The sequence below is a fragment of the Phasianus colchicus genome, chromosome 6, assembly GCF_987193195.1.
Source record: "Phasianus colchicus chromosome 6, bPhaCol1.hap1.1, whole genome shotgun sequence".
Lineage (NCBI taxonomy): Eukaryota > Metazoa > Chordata > Aves > Galliformes > Phasianidae > Phasianus > Phasianus colchicus.
In genome coordinates, this window is record NC_143441.1 from 52,853,536 (window position 1) to 52,871,651 (window position 18,116).

The 18,116-nt window shown below is 51.0% G+C and overlaps 1 protein-coding gene and 1 long non-coding RNA gene across 2 annotated transcripts in view; one reads left to right on the forward strand and one right to left on the reverse strand.

The window, feature by feature from the left end:
* Positions 1-10,985, reverse strand: part of SMARCC1 (SWI/SNF related BAF chromatin remodeling complex subunit C1) — a 70,586-nt gene extending 59,601 nt beyond the window's left edge. The window contains exons 1-4 of the mRNA XM_090143287.1: positions 10,713-10,985; positions 5,768-5,887; positions 4,017-4,102; positions 83-164 (exon numbers count right to left, since the gene is read on the reverse strand). Of these exons, the coding sequence (XP_089999413.1) occupies positions 83-164; positions 4,017-4,102; positions 5,768-5,887; positions 10,713-10,985 (561 nt within the window). The remainder of the gene's footprint in view (positions 1-82; positions 165-4,016; positions 4,103-5,767; positions 5,888-10,712) is intronic.
* Positions 10,263-17,636, forward strand: LOC149917635 (uncharacterized). Its single transcript, XR_016467948.1, has 3 exons — positions 10,263-10,352; positions 12,623-12,811; positions 13,204-17,636. It is a non-coding gene; the product is annotated as an uncharacterized LOC149917635 (long non-coding RNA).
* The last annotated feature ends 480 nt before the right edge of the window (positions 17,637-18,116 follow it).

An 18,116-nucleotide genomic window follows, 5' to 3' on the forward strand; every position in this document is an offset into this window, starting at 1 on the left:
GAGCTTCATGATGCCTGGGGTCCCTCCCAACCCAAGCCATTCTATGTACAGGGAACTCAACACTCTGATCTGAGTCTCTTGCCTGCACTAGTGTTTTCTCAATGTTCATGAACATCTCCACGTTTCGGTCCATCCGGGATGGGTTCTGCAGGTCAAACCTCCGCCTGTAGAGGGAAACCATTCAAAAAGTATTAAAGGATTCAACTTTCCTCTGCTCAGAAGCAAAGAATCTCTCATGTAACACATGAAAAACAACACACTGGGAAGCTACACGGGAACACTCAGGGCACAATCAAGTAGTTTTGCTTTGCTTGGTAGCCCTCAAGTGAAAAAAAAAAAAACAACCAACCAACACAATGAAGCAATCAACAAAATGAAAATGATTTGTGATAGGTTTAAGAAAAACGAAGGCTGGAATTGTTCAGCAAAACCCTGCAGAAGGGTTGTGTGTTCCACTGCAGGCACAGGGGATAATTCAATGGAAACCATCAAATATTCAAGGCAAGTTTCACCAGCTGGAGGGGGAAACCCACGACTCAGTGGTGGAGTTTGTCCAACCGCTGGGTGCTGCCAGCACCCACCCCAAAATCCAGCCCAGGAACATAGGCAATCCCTTCCTGAGCCATGAGAAGGGCTTCATGCACAGCACAGGGCAGCTAACGACCCACATCAGTATTATAGAACAGCCCAAGTTGGAAGGGGCTCATTGAGACCATCGAATCCAACAAGACGATCATCTTAATGGGACTCTGGTACTTTAAAGCTCCCCACTGCAGTGAGAAAGGAATCCAACTCTAGGAGTGACAGTGCAGATGGAAACGTCTGTGAGAAACAGGGAAGGCAGAAGCACGAGAGCCCCAGCAGGCATCCTGCAGACCCACCTGCACGTGTTGCAGATGAACCACCCTGAGTGAAGGACCTGAAAACTGTGCCCCCAGAAAGGGTCAGGCTGGGCACTGATGGCACTAAGAGCACTGCATGAGCCATGGGTGCGGAGCTGCAGGGGTCCAAGGCAGGCTCAGCCCAACACAACATTGCCCTGGGGTGATCAGGCACTGCCTGCTGCACCTCTGTGTCCATGCAGCTTTGGAAACAGCCACCAGCAGGGGCTGAGAGTGCTCTGAACAGGAATGCTGAGCTGGCAGCCAGGAGTGGGATAGGGATTTCAGCATGTAGAAATACTTCCCACAGTCATAAACTCGTTACCCTGCAGTGACTGGCGAGCTGCTCTGAGTTCAGAGTGCAGCTCCAAGCACCAGAATGCAGTGCTGTGCCCATATGTTTCATGACAGTTTCTTTTAGACACACACTTCTTTCCAGTAACACATCCAATCAATGTTTAAAGTTGATAAATATGCAACAAAGGTAAACCACAGCAGGATTGAAGTCAGAAAACCCATTACTGCACAGCCAGGGCATCACAGAGGTTCTGCTGAACATAACACAGACCCTTCAGCTGAGGCTGCCATGTCCTCCTTCACTGGGGGCTCTCAGCACATCAGACAGCAGCTGTCCAACGCAGAACCAGACAGCATCAGCAGAAGGCTCTTCCTACCCTCCATCAGGATTACAGATGCATCCCCTCCTGCTAAAGAGCTGGGGAACAAATGGCAGAGGATACTCTGACATACCTACTGCCTGTGCATGTGGGAGCTGCGTGCTGACTGAGGCAGGACAAGCACAGCCCAAAGCACTGCTGTACTGACACACACAGGATGCTGAGCCAAAGCCCAGCCACTTCTTCAGGACTCACACACTGATGTTTCATGGTTTATTCAAAACATGTGTGCTTCAGATAAGGTACAGTAAGGTTTCAAGGAAGCAAATGGAAATAAACGTCAAATTAATGCAAAAGAATCTACCTTCCTAGATGGCCAACAGCTGGCAGTACCTCTGAAACAAAGACGTGTAAGGCACTCTGATTTGACCAAAGCTGTTACATTTGGTTGCCTGCAATCTGCATTTTGGATTCATTAAATGCTATTCACGCCCCACACTTTTGCAGCCCATACTTGAAGAGAAGCAAGTCCATGTACCAAGCAATAGAACTCTTTGTAAAGAAGATGAAATAGCAGTGCTAATCCCTCCTGTGCTCAGATTACAGGACACCTCTGGCAGGTTTTAGCCACCACTTCAATGGCAGTGACAGACAGGGTATGTCCAGCTGCACTGGGTAAGTGCACTTTTCAGACATACCTATTATGGCGAGGAAAGGTACTTCTCCTATAAGACAGATCATTCACAAACAGGTTAAGCAAGAGTGACAATGCATACTATTAAATAAAAAATCATATTTCAGGCAAAACACCACGTATTATTTGGTTGGGTCAGTGAAGGACACATTCCAAGATCTAAATCTGATTCTCAGAGTTAAGTTCCAGTATTACTTCCCTCTACATCCCACATGCACGAACACAAGGCACTACCCACTAGTGCTGAGGAATCAGCAAGAGAGTGAGAAGAGAGGAGGCAGCCGTGTGCCTGCGCTGTGCTGATAAACTGCAGTAAATGAAAACTCCATTTGCTCCGCAATAAAAAAGGGGAACATGGAAGTGGCTCCTACTTGATGAATATTTACCTGCAGGCAAAGAGGCAGCAAGGCAACCCTGAATGCTACGGCACACAGAACACTGCCAACAGGCATCTCGCCCCAGGTGCTGGCAGTAAGGAAACAAAGCCTGGCAGCATTTCACTCCTTCCAGCTCTCCCATATAAGCACCTCAGATATCCAATGTGCTGACGTGAGTATGAACAACTCAAAACCAACCAGCCCTACCAGAATAACTGGATTTTTGCCTTTTGAATTGCTTTTGTGGGTCACAGAAACACAGCCAGTTCCAGGAACGCTCTTACAGGTCTGCACAACATCAGATCAAGAGTTATTCAAATGCTTGTACAAAACCCATCTCTGCTTGCTTTCATCTCAAGACCTCCCATCCTCATTTTCCTCCTAATGCTCTCAAATACAGTAACTCATGCCTTCCTGGAAGGACCTTGATGGACCTTGGAAGGATGTTGATGATCAGAGGGCTGGAGCACCTCTCCTATGAGGAAAGGTTGAGGGAACTGGAATGGTTTAGCTTGGAAAATAGAAGGCGCCAGGGAGATCTCACTGTGGCCTTCCAGTACTTGAAGGGAGCAGATAAACAGGAGGAGGAACGGCTGTTTGTGAGGGTGGATGGTGATAGAAAAAGGGGGAATGGTTTTAAAGTGAGACAAGGGAGATTTGGGTTAGATATTAGGAAGAAGTTTTTCAGCCAGAGGGTGGTGAGGCACTGGAACAGGTTGCCCAAGGAGGCTGTGGATGCCCCATCCCTGCAGGCATCCAAGGCCAGGCTGGATGTGGCTCTGGGCAGCCTGGGCTGCTGGTTGGCGACCTGCACACAGCAGGGGGTTGGAACTGGATGAGCACTGTGGGCCTCTGCAACCCAGGCCATTCTATGATTCATTCTATGACTCTGTGGCTAACTTAGAGATGCAGAAGCCAGAACTACACGGATATCACGTGAAGAGCTTTAATACCTGTGTCAGTGGTACAGGGCACTGCTTTAACTCACACTCCTCATTTATGGAGGTTGAGAAGCAGCAGATTGCTTTGTATTTATGTGCCTTTGCAACAATTCATATTCCTCAGCTACGACTAAACCCCATGCTCACAATACATTAATAATGATCTGCCTCTTCCAGACGGGAAGCAGATTCTACAGTAAGGGATTAATTTGCTCTGTCAGATGGCAAATAAATGCAAAAAAAAAAAAAAGTCTCAAGTTTGTAATCAACTCCTAATCTCAAAGCTCAGGAGCTCAAACTTGGACAACTCGTCTTTAAATTGAGGAACGTGGGTGTTTCTTTAGACAAAGCTACCATCAGCAAAGCAGGGAAAAAAGTCCTCTTCCCATCTCCAACTCCCTTGCCTACCCAATTCTCCAGCAAGTATTAAATCTCAAGGAGTCTGCATAGGCATTTCATGTGCTTCATCACATGCAAAAGGTGTACAAACCAAAATCAGAACTTACCAGCCCTGTTCATTCTTATATTTGTAAGCAGCACCAAGAATGTGACATAATGTACCTCCAGCTTTGAAATCCATGAAGCACTTTGCCTAGAACCAGAAAGAAAAGTGAAAACAGTGGCATTCAGGAGTGTTTGCTAGTGCAGAATGAGCACCAAATCACACCCATTGGCATTACTGACAAATGCTTGAAATATATTCTTCCACCAGGTATGGGAACGACATGGAACACTGCCCTCCTTGGCTCTGGGGCTGCTAAGGGAAAGAGAAGCAGCTCTGGGACGTATCATATAACTGCTGTCCAAAACCAACACACAAAAGATCCTTCAGAAGCATTCAAAAGAAACAGAGCTGCCTCTGCTGCACCACCTGTTCAGAGCTCTGCTGTGCACCCGAAGTGACCCAGAGCCCGAAGCACAGCAGGCAGCTGCCCCTCGGGAAGCCATGGGATAACAGAAGAGCTTTTAGCAGTGCCACTAAAACCAGGAGACAATCCTTGGTGAGACAGAATCCCTTCAACCATTTTACCTAACAAAATCCATTGTGAGAAGGTGACCGAGATCAACTGGTCTCACAATCTGCTGCCTTAAGGGCTGCTTCCTCACTACAACCTTCACCGGAACACATAAACAACTACAGGTAATTGACATTTTACTATTTGAGAACTAACAAGACTGGACAACAAGCCCTTCAGTGCTGTAACCACAAGGCATGTGCTGTGGTCACATCTCTGCCCTGCACCCAGGCACAGGACTGGTGCAGCATTGCATCCCTGCCAGCCCAAACAGAGCCAGCAGCCTCAGCACAATGCCAGGCCTCACTGCTCCCTGCATGCAACGCACTGCTGCGCCCCTCCCCTCACCATGTGTGTTTTGTTACTTCATGCTCCTTTGACAAGACCCTCCTCAATGCACACAGGATGCCAGGCACAACGGGGCCAACCTCTGAGTACAGCCACGAGGATGTCACTGGTAAAGGCATACCAAGTTTGAACTCAAAATGCTCCCAGCAACCCTTAAAGGCTGGGACTACTTCTGTCTGTCAGTGCCTGGCAGTGTCTGTCAGTGAGTGCCTGGTGAGCTGTCCTGGACTAACGAGGTCAGTGCACTGCTACAGATGTGCTCCTGCCTCTTTCCAGCGTCGATGGCATCACAGGTGAGATGGCTTCATTGGGAATTTTTAGTTATTCAGGTGTCAGGTGTCCCCAGTACTTGAAGGGAGCATTTAAACAGGAGGGGGAACGGCTGTTTGTGAAGGTGGATAGTGATAGAAAAAGGGGGAATGGTTTTAAACTGAGACAGGGGAGGTTTAGGTTGGATATTAGGAGGAAGTTTTTCACCCACAGGGTGGTGAGGCACTGGAACAGGTTGCCCAAGGAGGCTGTGGATGCTCCATCCCTGAAGGCATCCAAGGCCAGGCTGGATGTGGCTCTGGGCAGCCTGGGCTGCTGGTTGGTGACCTGCACACAGCAGGGGGTTGGGATGAGATGAGCCTTTTCAACCCAGGCCATTCTATGACTCTATGATTATAAAGCCACGCATCAGTGCCAACAGGTTTGATTTAATGCTTAACAGTTCACACAAGACACTCACGAGGAATGAAAACCTCCCCCAGCATTCAGGAAATTGTCTCCAAATGTGTACCCAGACCTCAGCCCCTCACAGAGGACATATCACTGAAGCCATGGGCTGAGCAGAGCCCCAGCACAGAGGGCAGCAGCACAGCCCCAATGAGACAGAGCTGTGTGACACTCACCGGGAGCTTGGTGAAGGCAGGATTGGTGACATGTTTCCCAAAGGCATCTTCCTGGAACTGCAGCAGCTGCACCACCAGCCCAGCCAGCGTTTTGTTGGTAGGAGCGTCTGCTTGCACATACTGAAAGACAAAGACAGGCTGCCTTGGCACGAAGGCTGACACAACATGGAGAGAGGCTCACTGAGTCCCCAGGCTGCTTGGTCAGCTGCAGAGCAGAGTTCAGGGATTGCTGGGGATAAGGGTCAGGCACGGGTGAGCACACTGAACCTATCTGTGCACCATCACAGATTCCTTGCAGCCAGCAGCGCCTTACAGAGAGATTCACTGCCTCAGTCTGATTCTGTTCCTAATACAGGAAGAGGCCAATTAGAGCCAGCCACGCACAAGGCTTCCTACAGCAACTTCAGTGCATGCTCTATGACCAATCACTTCCAAACGTCACACAGCTACGGAAAGGGGAAATCAGAGAATGTAAAATAATGTTACTCCTAATGTAACTCTATGCACTTACAGGATGCAACCTCCTCACCAAGGCTTCTGAGCAGAACAAACATGACTTGCTCACATAGAATGATCAGCTCCCCTACATCCATGAGCAGTGAAACCTTTGTGCTTCATCCATATCAAATTCTCCTAAAGCCTCTTAAAAAATCAGAGCTGGGACCTTCAGAAGATGGAAGTAATGGTGTCACACAGTGGTCAGACCTCACCAAGTCTCCCCAAGTGCCATCCACACTGACAGACCACAAACAGCACTCCCACTGTGTCCTACAGCACTGCACAGCTCCTGCCATACACCTGGGACACAGCCCAGCTGCTCCAGGACACACACAGCCTCCTGGAGTGCCCCAGCTCCACACCTCGCACTCAGCTGGGAACACAGCTCCATCAGATCCCCAAGGCTGCATTTTCAAAGCTAAGCATCCCTGCAGGCTGTGAGCTACTGCTAACTGCACCAGCACACCTTTCACTCGTGCCTTACACCAAGGATGACTTCAATGCATACAGTGCAGTATATACTTTCAAAGCTCTTTGTGTGCTCTACCTCCCATCTGTTCCACCGCGGTGCCACAGCCAGCAGCGTGCAGATGAGCACATCTCAGCTCCAGAGCTCCAGCTCTTTGCATTGCATTGCACACAGCTCTGAGCAGAACAGCCCCCAGATCAGCAATTGCCATTGCCATGCGACCAAGAGAACAGCAGCTGCAGGGCAGGGCGCAGCCGTACGGCACTCAGGGTTGCACCAATGTGAAAACAAAAGCACAGTGAGCACCTCCCAGCAAAGCAGAGCTGTAACGCCGTGCCTTCCCTCTGCATTCTCTGGGGAGGTGACAACAGTGCAGGAGCTCTGCAGCCCCACAGCCTTCACTGTTGTGTCAGCAGTGAACAGCACACAACTTGATAACCACAGTAACTCATCCCATGGGGGAAGCCCACCCGATGCTGCTACTTTTGCTTCTTTAAATTGGATAAGAATCAAAGCTGTTTGTGGAGTCTAACTGTACTGTCAATTAATAAAGCATCAAAAACGTATAAAAACAGCAAACATTGGCAGCTTGGACTAACAGGGAAGCAGTACAAAGCAGCTCTGTGCTTATAGCTGCTGGAAAAAAGAAGCCATCGGTAAACCAAGAACTGAATTCAGCCAACCCCCACAGCACTACAGCCACCTTATGGCACCAGAAACTCACTGTGATGGGGACAGCAGCCCCGGAGCCACTTCTGCACTCAGTGCCTTGCCATCCTTGTGCATGGGAACCTACCTGCCCCAGCTCTCCCTTTAGCAGAGGGCCACAAGCCTTCAGAAGGGAGCAGTGAGACTCCTCAATCACAGCAGCAAGGAGAATGCAGATCTGCCTTGCAAGCTCTGGTGCAGCAGAGCTATGATTTCCTGAGGGGCAATCCATGGTTTTGAAGGGGCAACCTTCCCTCTCCTTCCCACAGCAGCCAGAACCAACTCCAGAAGCAATGTGTGACCCCTCTTTACTATGAGAGTGGTGAGACACTGGCACAGGTTGTGCAGTGAGGCTGTGGATGCCCCCTCCCTGGAAGCACTCAAGGCCAGGCTGGATGGGGCTGTGAGCAGCCTGCTCTGCTGGGAGGTGTCCCTGCCCATAGCAGGGGTTGGAACTACATGATTTAAAGGTCCCTTCCAACCCCAACCATTCTAGGACTCTACGATCCCCAGCCAACAGCTCTGGTGTAGGATTGTGTCACAGCCTGACCCACACCGCACGCTCCCCAGTCTACCACAACTACAGAAAAACCACTGGAGAGCAGAGAGGCACTGCCTGCAGGAGGAACCACTGATCCTCTCCAGCAGATTTGCCATTACAGCTGCATGGGAAAAGCCTTTGTCACAGATATCAGGGATGGATTTCTACACCCAGCATCGCTGTGGTTCCTGACCTCAACCAACCCTGTCACAGCTCTGCATTGCACACTGCTGCACAGATAGCCCTTCCTCCCCCAAACAAAGACCATCCCATCCCAGATAACTGGGCAACAGCCAAAGGCAAACCAACACCACAATACTTGGATTTCACTTACAGCCCTTGTTCTTTTTTATAAAAGCAAGCACACAAAAGAGCTCCAAACACAGAAAAATGCATAGCGTTAGAGATCCCCGAGCACCAACACAACAGAAAGTGAACTGCCCAGTTTGTCCCTCGCTTCTCAAGTGCAAGTTGCTGCATTTCTGCACTGCCTGCATTAAGGGAACAGGGCTGAGAATGGAGCACACGATGGGACATGAGGAGCAGAGCCCATCAGCTGTGTTCAGAGATCAGCCTGGAGAAGAGAAGGCTGCAGGGTGAATCACTGCAGCCTTCAGCACCTCAAGGGAGCCTACAGACAGGAGGGGAGTCAGCTCTTGGAAAGGGGAGATAACAGCAGGACAGGGGAAATGGCTGGAATTGAGGGAGGGCAGATTTCAGTTGGATGTGAGGGGGAAGTTGTTTGCTGTGAGAGTGCTGAGGTGCTGGAACAGCTGCCCAGAGAGGCTGTGGATGCCCCGTCCATCCCTGGAGGTGTTCAAGGCCAGGTTGGATGGGGCCCTGGGCAGCCTGGGCTGCTGTGAAATGTGGAGGTTGATGGCCCTGCATTGGTGGGGGTTGGAGCTTCGTGATCCTTGAGGTCCCTTCCAACCCAAGGCATTCTGTGGTTCATGTGATCAGATCTTTGACTTACTGTCTTACGGCTACTTCTATACTGGTACTTCATAGCCAGCAATACTGACAGGTGTAACCCCATAGCAATGGGTTTATTTTGGAGTATGGGGTGCGAGCTCCTGTTGCTGATGACCAGCCCAGGGCAGACCTTGCAGGGGAACCAACACATGGATCGTGGTCACTGCAGCACCACCCACACTGTCACAGCTCTCAGCACACCACAGCTCTCCTGTAGCACAGCAGGGGCCAGCTCAAGGTTATTTTAAAAAGCAGCAGGCTGACCGCATGCTGGTCGGCATTTCATAGGATCACAAAATGGGTTGGGTTGGAAGGGAACTTAAAGGTCATATAACCATAGAATCATAGCATGGACTGGGCTGGAAAGGACACTTCAGTGTCATACACCCCCCTCCCCCCCACAACCCCACCCTGCCATGGGCTGGCTGCCCCCCAGCTCAGGCTGTCCATTACCCAGCCACAGCCTCGGGCACCTCCAGGGGTGGGCACTACAGCTCCAGGCAATGCCTCTGGGTAAAGGATTCCCCCCTCACAACTGCCCTAAATTTCCCTTCCTTTAGTTTAAAGCTGTCCCCCCTCTTCCTCTAACTGTTAATCACTCTCCTTCCTGTCTATCAGCTCCCTTTAAGTACCAGAGGCTGCAGGGAGGGCTCCCCAGAGCCTTCTTCTCTTCAAGCCAAACATCCCCAGCTCTCAGTCAGACCCCAGAACAGAGATGCTCCACCCCCCAAGCATCCTCACGGCCTTCTCTGGCCCCACATTTCCTGACAAAAAGGCAATGAAAGAACAAACCTTCCCCCTCAGGAGCCCAGCAGCAGGAGAAGCAGCATCAAAACAAATTCCGCTTAAGGACACACAGCTTTGCAGCACCACTTCTTAACCAACACACAAAGCTCCAAGCACTGTGCTGACCCACACACGTGGCTAATCTCTGCACACACGTAGCCAGAGTGGTACAACACCTCCATGGTGTTTAGCCATGGGCAGTGCAAGTACCCTTCTTCTGGAGGACCACGAGACAAATGATCAAGCCATAGCATCCAGGCTGGATGTGGCTCTGGGCAGCCTGGTTGGCGACCCTGCGCACAGCAGGGGGTTGGAGCTGGATGGCATTGTGATCCTTTGCAACCCAGGCCGTTCTATGATTCTGTGATCACAGAATGTTTGGGTTGGAAGGAACCCTAAAGATCAGAGAACTGTAAGATGGGTCGGGCTGGAAGGAACCTTAAAGATCACAGAACAATAGGACGCGTTGGAAGGGACCTTAAAGCCCATCCGGTTCCAACAGCTGCCCCAGAGCAGAGTGCGTCTTCTAGAAGTTCCACTTCAGACCCAGCTATCGGGAAGGACGCAGGAACAGCGCTTTAAAAGAGAGCGAAGAAGCAGGGCGACGAGCGGTATGAAAGAGGAACGGGGCGGCGGGGCACCGCTGCGCCCGAACAGAACCGGGCGGCTCCACGTGGAGCCCCGGCACGGGGATCGGGGCGAGGGGTGCCGGGGAGCCGCGCGGGGCTCTCGCGGGGATCCCGAGGCGCCCCGCGATGGGGCGGTGGGCGGCCTCGCGGGGAGGGGCGCCGAGGAGGTTCCGAGGGGATGCCGAGGGGCCCGGAGGGGCCGGGGGTCCGCAGGGAACCCGCGCGGCGGCTCCGCGATGGATCCGGGGCGGCCCCGCGCCGCGGCCCTTTGTTGGGCTGCGCCCCCGGCCCTCCCCGCGCCGCCCCCGGCCCCGCCGCCTCCCGCCCCCGGCCGGGCCGCACCTTTTTGTAGTGCTTCCCGAGCCACACGCGGACCGAGTCGAGCTGGGACACCGTCTCGGGGCTCTCCCAGAACTTCCCCGTCGGGCCGCCGTCCTTCCGCCTCGCCACCGACAGCGCGGCCAGGCCCGGGCCTCCCCCGCCGACCCCCACGGCCGCCGCCGCGGCCGCCCCGGGCCCGCTCCCCCCGCCCGCTGCCACCGCCGCCGCCATTGTTGCCGCCGCCGAGCGCCGCCGCCGCGGCCCTGCGCCTCCCCCGAGCCCCGCGCCGCGCATGCGCCCCGCGCCGGGCGCCCCGCCCCCGCTGGCGCCGCTCGGGAGCCCCGCCGCCCCTCCCCCGCGCCGCGCCGCCGCCGTCTCGGCGCATGCGCCGCTCGCCCGCCCGCCCGCTCCGCGCGTGCGCGGAGGGGGCGCCGCGCCTCTTTCTTCCCGCCTGCCCGCGCGGTGCCGAGCCCGCCGGGCGGCGACCGTTAGCGCTGAGGGGAGCGCGGCTCCCAGAGCCTGCGGTGCTGCTTGAGAACGCTCTGAGGGGGGATCTCGGCCTGCTTAGTTCTCCGGCCACGCTTACCGTTATGTCTTGTGCTGTTTTTTACCTCCCTCTGCGCCGCTGCTGTACGGCGGTGGATTTCGCTTTGTTAAATGCGCCCTCTGGTGCTCGCGTGCGCAGCTCTGCTCGTCCCCAGGTGTGCAGGGCTCTGAGGGGCTTGGAGGGGAGACCTGGTCCGTCCAGAACCCCTCAGTCTGCCCTGTTTGACCCACACAGGACCCCTCAATCTGCCCCTTCCGACCCACTCAGAACCCTTTAATCTGCCCTGTTTGGGCCATCCACAGCTCTTCAGTCTGCCCCATCTGACACACACAGAACCCCTCAATCTGCCCCTTCCAGCCCATTTGGAATCCCCCAATCTGCCCCATCCAGAGTTCCCCACGACCCCGCGCTGTTTGGGGACAGGAGCTGAGGGATGTGGGGAGGATCCCATGTTGTTCTGCTCCACACACCCAGGCTGTGTTCCAGCAGCTGGTGATAGATTGAAATTTCTGATAGCAACTTTCTGGGTAATTTCATTTTATAGGGGTTGGACCTGATCTCTTGAGGTCTCTTCCGCTCTTGCAATTCTGTGATTCTCTGTGTTGGAAGTCACTTCATCTCCGTGTGGCTCTGTTTTTTTCCCTGCTGTGGAAAGAGAGGAGGTGAAGAGTTCCTTAGCCTTTAGTATTTGCTCCTCCATCTCAAGGACAGCTGACAACAGAGCATCAGGTCTGCGCTCCTTGTGTGTTTGCTCTCAGCTAGGGCTGCAAAGACAGGCTGCATTTATGTTGTCTGTTCCCTTTATTTCTGAAGGCAGCTGACCCCTTGCTGCAGGACAGCAATCCTAGCATTCCTTAGCAGGAAGGAGCCAACACCTCACAGCTTCAGCCAGCAGCCCAGGCTGCTTGTTCAGGTCACGTATCAGGAACATTTTCTCCTCCTGAGAGCGGTCAGGCACTGGTACAGGCTGTGCAGTGACTGGGGTGGTGTCACTGTCCCTGAAGGTGTTCAGGAACCGTGGAGGTGTGGCACTGAGGGACGCTGTAGGCATGGTAGGGGTGGGATTGGAATTGATGATCTCAGAAGTCTTTTCCAACCTTTCTGTTTCCATGATTCTGATCGCCTGCAGCAGGATGTGATGGATGCCAGGCAGCAGTGCCAACGGACCCATCCTGAAGCAGCAAGGCTGCTGACATCGTTCCTTCAGTGACTTCAGATGGGCATGTAATAAACAATGCAGAAGACAGGGAACTTGAAAAACATGACTAGGAATAAGTTAGGTGCCAACATAAACAGCTACCCTACAGTGAGTTCTGAGGCTAATAGGATTCTTTGAGAAATCCATGAAAGATTAAGCAGAGATTGTCTTACCTTGTTCTTTCAGATGCTGGCAAAGACCATCAGGCTCTCCTCACACAGTTTGGACACCTGAACCATCAGAATCCTGATGGGTGAGCCTCAGGACTGGGGATTTTGCTCAGAGCAGTGCTAGATATAAACTACTGTGGCTGTACATTCCGTGGAGTGAAAAACAGAGAAAGAAGTTCTCAACTTAAAGCCTGGAACCAGAACGGTACAGAACCAATCTCCTCACTGTTCCTCCAGATCTGCTGATTGAATTTAGAAAGCCAGCTTTAAGTCTGCCACGGTGTGAATGCAAACCCACGTTTTAAGATCAGTGAACGCTGTCGTTGTGCTGTTCGCACGTCCAGGATCACCAGTGCAGCTGCCTGTTGGTATCAAGGCACTGCCTTGCCATCCCCGCTCACATTCCTTACTTTTCACTCTTATCTGAAAAGGCTTCCAGAGCAGACGCTGCACGCTTGAGCCCAAAGAAAGGGCAGATCTGGTGTGTAGGACAGCACTTGTAAGACTGGCTGTAAGGATGAGAGGCAAGTTCAGTTCTGGTAGCTTCAGAATGTACTCTATAGAAAAGTTAATACTTTTTTTTTTTTTTTTTGGCAGAAAGCATTATCTCATGATGTGGGCAACTGTCTGAAATATGTCATGTAGGTGACTCAGTCCCACACCCAGCAGTAATCTCCAAATTCCAGGTCATTATTGGTTTTGAATAACTTCAAGTGCAACAAAGAAGAAAGTTTCTTTGTCCCTATTTTTTCACCCAGTATCCTTTGAGCAGCTGTAGCTCATGCAGCTGATTTCCTTTAGATGCCAATGTAATTGCTTCAAAGAAGAACATGTGAGCTGAAGCCAGGGGACGTTAACTTTAAAATAGCTTGATGAGTAGCTACCAGCCCATACAGGCTTCCATTTCAGACTTGTCTTTGCATTTTAATTTTTCCTAGCTTGGCTTTTACACACCAAAGCTACAATATCACACTGTTACAATTGCTAATATTTTTGTCATACCAAGAACCCAATCCTTCTCTGCCAAAACTGTTCCCAAAGTACCCTCACCCCCATTGCTTCCTCCAGCCAGGGCAGCTCTGGCATCTCACAGCAAGGCAGCACTGTTCTGCTCTCACTGCTTACAGGCAGGGATTGCAAGTTGGTGCAGCTCTGAGGGCTGTGCAGGCCAGATGTGTGCACGCACAGCTCATTCAGGCAATTAAAGCCAGTAACTGGAGGAGCTGGTGGAGCCCATCGGCCGTCTGCTTTGTTGGAGGAGGAGGGCCTGAAGTGAAGTCCTGTTGGAAGCACCGCTAGTTATGTGAAGCAATAAACAAAAATAAGATGGGTGTACAGGGAAGATTGCAAGGTGAGGCACAGTTTGGGCCAAATCACTCCATCTCCTCCATGCAATAAGATGACTGCATCGCTCCGCTGGTGCTGCAGTAACTAAACAGCCCTTTCTCTCCCTCCAAAGCATCTCACGGCTTCTCGGGCAGCCACTGTCCCTTCCACTCATCCTGAGCGCCAAGAGAACAGCTAAGCATAAAGGGATGAAAAAACAACAAAACTTGTGAAAAGAAATAAGACAAGCCAGAAAAGCACACTGGCTACTACAGACAGAACTGCTCCAGCTGAAGTGACCTGGAGGTACTTCCATGAGACCGCGCTGCTTGGGCCTTCTTCCAGCAGGAAGGATTAGCAGCAATATGATCTGTCAGTCCCTCTGCCCGCTTCACTGCTCACCAACCCATGGAAACATCAATTCCAGCTCTGATGAGAGGCAGAGATCCCAGAAACAGGAAGCTGTCCTAATAAAAGTTGAGACGGACGTGCTGTTGTCCCACTGAAGGAAAGGCAGAGGACAGTTCAGCTTTCAGCACACAAACAGCACGTGCAAACCTGTGGGCATACAGCTGGTGGTTCTTTGTCCAGGCAACAGGTAGAACAGTCGGGAGATGCAGCAAATGAATGGAAAGCAACCTCTGCAGCAACAAGTGCTGCCATTGCCGGCAGGGCAGCACAGGACGATGAGAAATCCTTGGCTGAGTGTAAGTGCTGCTCAGCAACAACTGAAACATCGCTGTGTTATCAGCAGAGTTTGTCTCCTAAATGCCAAACGGCACCACGCTGCTATAAGGGGAGTGAACCATCTCAGGCATGGCCAGGGCATAAGCCAAAGGAAAAGTATTTGGAGAAAGAAATAGGAAACACTGCAGTTACAGCTCTCACACCAAGAGGCTGAGCTTTGTAGGAAGCTGACTGTTGACAAGACTGTAACACACTGCATTACTGCTTTGCTGATTAGGCTCTATTTATCAATATTTCTGTTATGTAGCTGAATTTTACAAGCAAAACAGTGGACACACAACGATTTCTCATTTTAAGAGAACTTCTTGAATCAAGATCTGTGTCTACAATGAAGAACAAATGGAGCTGTCTTCTGTGTCTGCTCGTGAGATCAGTACCTGCTCCCTCACTGATGGAAGCAGCTGCCCCCGCTGGGCTCCTTCCACATCTCCATTACTGGAGTGGTGACTCGAGAACTTCTCATCAGAATTATCCTCCAACCAGGGAGAGTTTTGTCTGCATACTTAGAGCATGAAATCTGGCCTGCAGGCCAAGCTTACCATTCTGAAAATTGAGACAAGCACCATCTAACCCGTTCAGAGTGACTGGGAACCAGCACACACATTTGGTATCGCTATCTCATTTTTAGACTTTTTCTTATGTACTGAAATGGGAACGTTTTTGTCAGCCTGAATCATCAAGATACAGATGCACAAATTACTGCCAAGGGCATTAAGTGGTTCACAGTGACAGGCTTTGTTCTGCAGGCAGCTTGCAGTGGTGACCACAGCCACCACACCACTGCAGCCCCCGGCCCTGCTGCCTTGCGCCGACTTCACCTGCAACTGCATCACAGCTTGACTTTGCTTACTGGCCCAGCAGAACTTAATAACTGGTAAAAGCACTACAACTGCTAATGAGCCATTTGCATGTTCTCAGAATGGCTACAGATGATTGAAACAAACCAATAAAACTGTTTTCTTTCTTTAGAGTTCACTTGACTGAAAGGCTTCAGCTCCTGGAGCTCTGCTGTCCTTCAGCTGTCAAAGACAACATAACAAATGTAATCGGCAGTAACGTTTAAATCCAGGCAATATTAATCACTTTTTAAGAGTTCTCCAAAGAGTAAAAACCTGCTGTTTCATTAGGCTTGAGGAGCTTTACTGATTTAGCCTTACAAAGGAAGGAAGAAAAAAGTGTAAAAATATGCAAGAGCTCCACCTTTCTGAGCCTGAGGGGTACTGCTGTGGAGGCAACAGGTGGGAACATCCCAGCGGTTACAAGTCAGCACTTAGAAATTCAGGAGCAAGGCTCTGGAACAGCCTGCTAGGAAGGGTGGGACGGGAAGATCCCAGGATGGTCTTGAGGTGCATTTCCAGAAAGGCCCATGTGCTGTGGCTGCCTGCAGAGCTGGGATGAGACCGGCGTTCCTGAATGGAAGCGGTCCCTTTATGCTGAAAAGCCTCCACGATGCCACTTGTCTGCTCCATTCTCAAACAAGCATCCTGTTGTTTCTAGGCAAAGAGGTCAAACAGAAATTGAAGTGCTCAGTGACCATAACGTGGGCTGTGACCATCACTGATGTGCTGAAAGCTTTAATAGATACATCCTCAAAAATTTGATTAGGAAGCAGAGATTGTACGTGAAAGAAAAGCTTCCAACTCATGGTTGAACTCAACATTTCTATGCATCAGAGAGGGAGAACAGCCCTTGCACGGGAGGCAGTAAATGCAGGAACTCTAGAACTCAGGAACTGAATAGCTGCTGGGAGTGAAAGCGGTGTAACGGGGACTGCAGGCTCAGTGGAGGAGCTCAGCTCATTATCCTCTCCTGGAAGGGCCGCTGAAGATACACGAGCACCACACTGAACACCACGAGATGGATCTGAAGCACTGAAGGCATGCAGTTGGCCAAACCTACAGAGCACTACTCAAGAGCTCTGCTCTGGGAAAGGTCTGTATCTGTTGATTGGATCTGACCATCCCTGACAACTGCCTACTAGCTAAAAGAGAAAGGGAGTAGTGGTAAGTGTAACAAGTCTGAACTTCTCCTTCAAGGTTTCCTTTGCTCATCACAGTGGTAGAACCAGGAGTGACTTGGTGCTTTCCTAGGTAGAGCAGTGGTTGTTGCAGGATGCTTTTGATTTTTAATCCTCGCCTACTTATAGAAAAACAAACAAATGTAAAAGACCATCTCCTGAGTGATGCTCCGAGAAGCTGATGGCCTACACTGTGGGCTTCTCCCTGGCTTCAAATGGGGAAGCAATTACATTCTCTACAATTAATCTGTAGCCAAAATAAAGCCGTAACATGATGTGTTTATTGCTACCTGCTTTAGAAAGGAACCAGTAGAATGTACTCAGTACTAAATCCAGACCCAACTGATCTAGCTGGGAAGCAGTGCAGCAGGCACCCAGCCAGCCAAATGCTGCCTCTGGAAACATGTTTAAACTCAGCATCCAGAATTTATTTCCCAGCAGCACATCAGATGTGAAGACCAATCTGCATTTCCAGTGGCTCTGCAGCCCCAGGCAATGCAGATAGGAGAGATATTCCCCAGCTACTGCAAAGGCTACTGTCCCTTTTCAGATTAATTTGACACGGTTTTCTTTTAACTCACCACTGCTGAGCTGCCAGTGAGAGGGACTGGGCTGGAAGAAAGGGCTGGAGGAGTCTGGGGATAAGGACAGGGCATTGCAGAGAACAGCATCCCTGAGCTGAGGTCAGGAAGCAGGAAGCTGTGTCTGGATGTTCCTTTAAGGTACTGCTCCTCTGCAAACAGCAAACCTGTTAATAACAGTGAACAGAAAACCAAAGTGGGGTCACACGGACATGATGTGTTGGTGGTGTTGCTGGCCCTGCAGGGTCACCAGCACAGAGCAGAGCAAATGCTGGCACTGGGGAACAGAAACCTCCAAAAAGTGTCAGTGCTCTGCTAGGCTGAAGAACGGTGGCTGTTTTCAAAATGAAGTGGAGGGTGAAAAAGTTACAGCTCTCAAAAACAGAAATACGATCAAAATGCAACCTGTGGAACTCGTTGGGCTGGTCCCATTTCTGACAAACTCCAATAACAAACCACACCAATATTAATACAGATGTACTCTTTTTGAAGTTCTGCAGCCTCAACAGTTTTTTCCTCCATCAGTTAACTTTCTACTCTTCCCACTTGTGAGTGGCTTACTTATCCCACAAACGGAGCAACCTTCCAACCCTGCTGTGCCAAATTACAGCACTATTTAAACCTCTCCTACAATCCCAGCTCTGTGAGGCTCTTAGAGCTCGAAGCATCAGAGATCAGTCCGAGTCAAATAGGTGCTGATCATGGAATGATACTGGTTGTTATTGAAGCATCTTCCAGCAGGCTCCTCACACTCATTCAGCACCAAGCCTGCCTGTTCTGCACCCACTGCATCCTGAGCTGATCCCCAGAGATGATACCTCCACAACTCCTCTCATAGA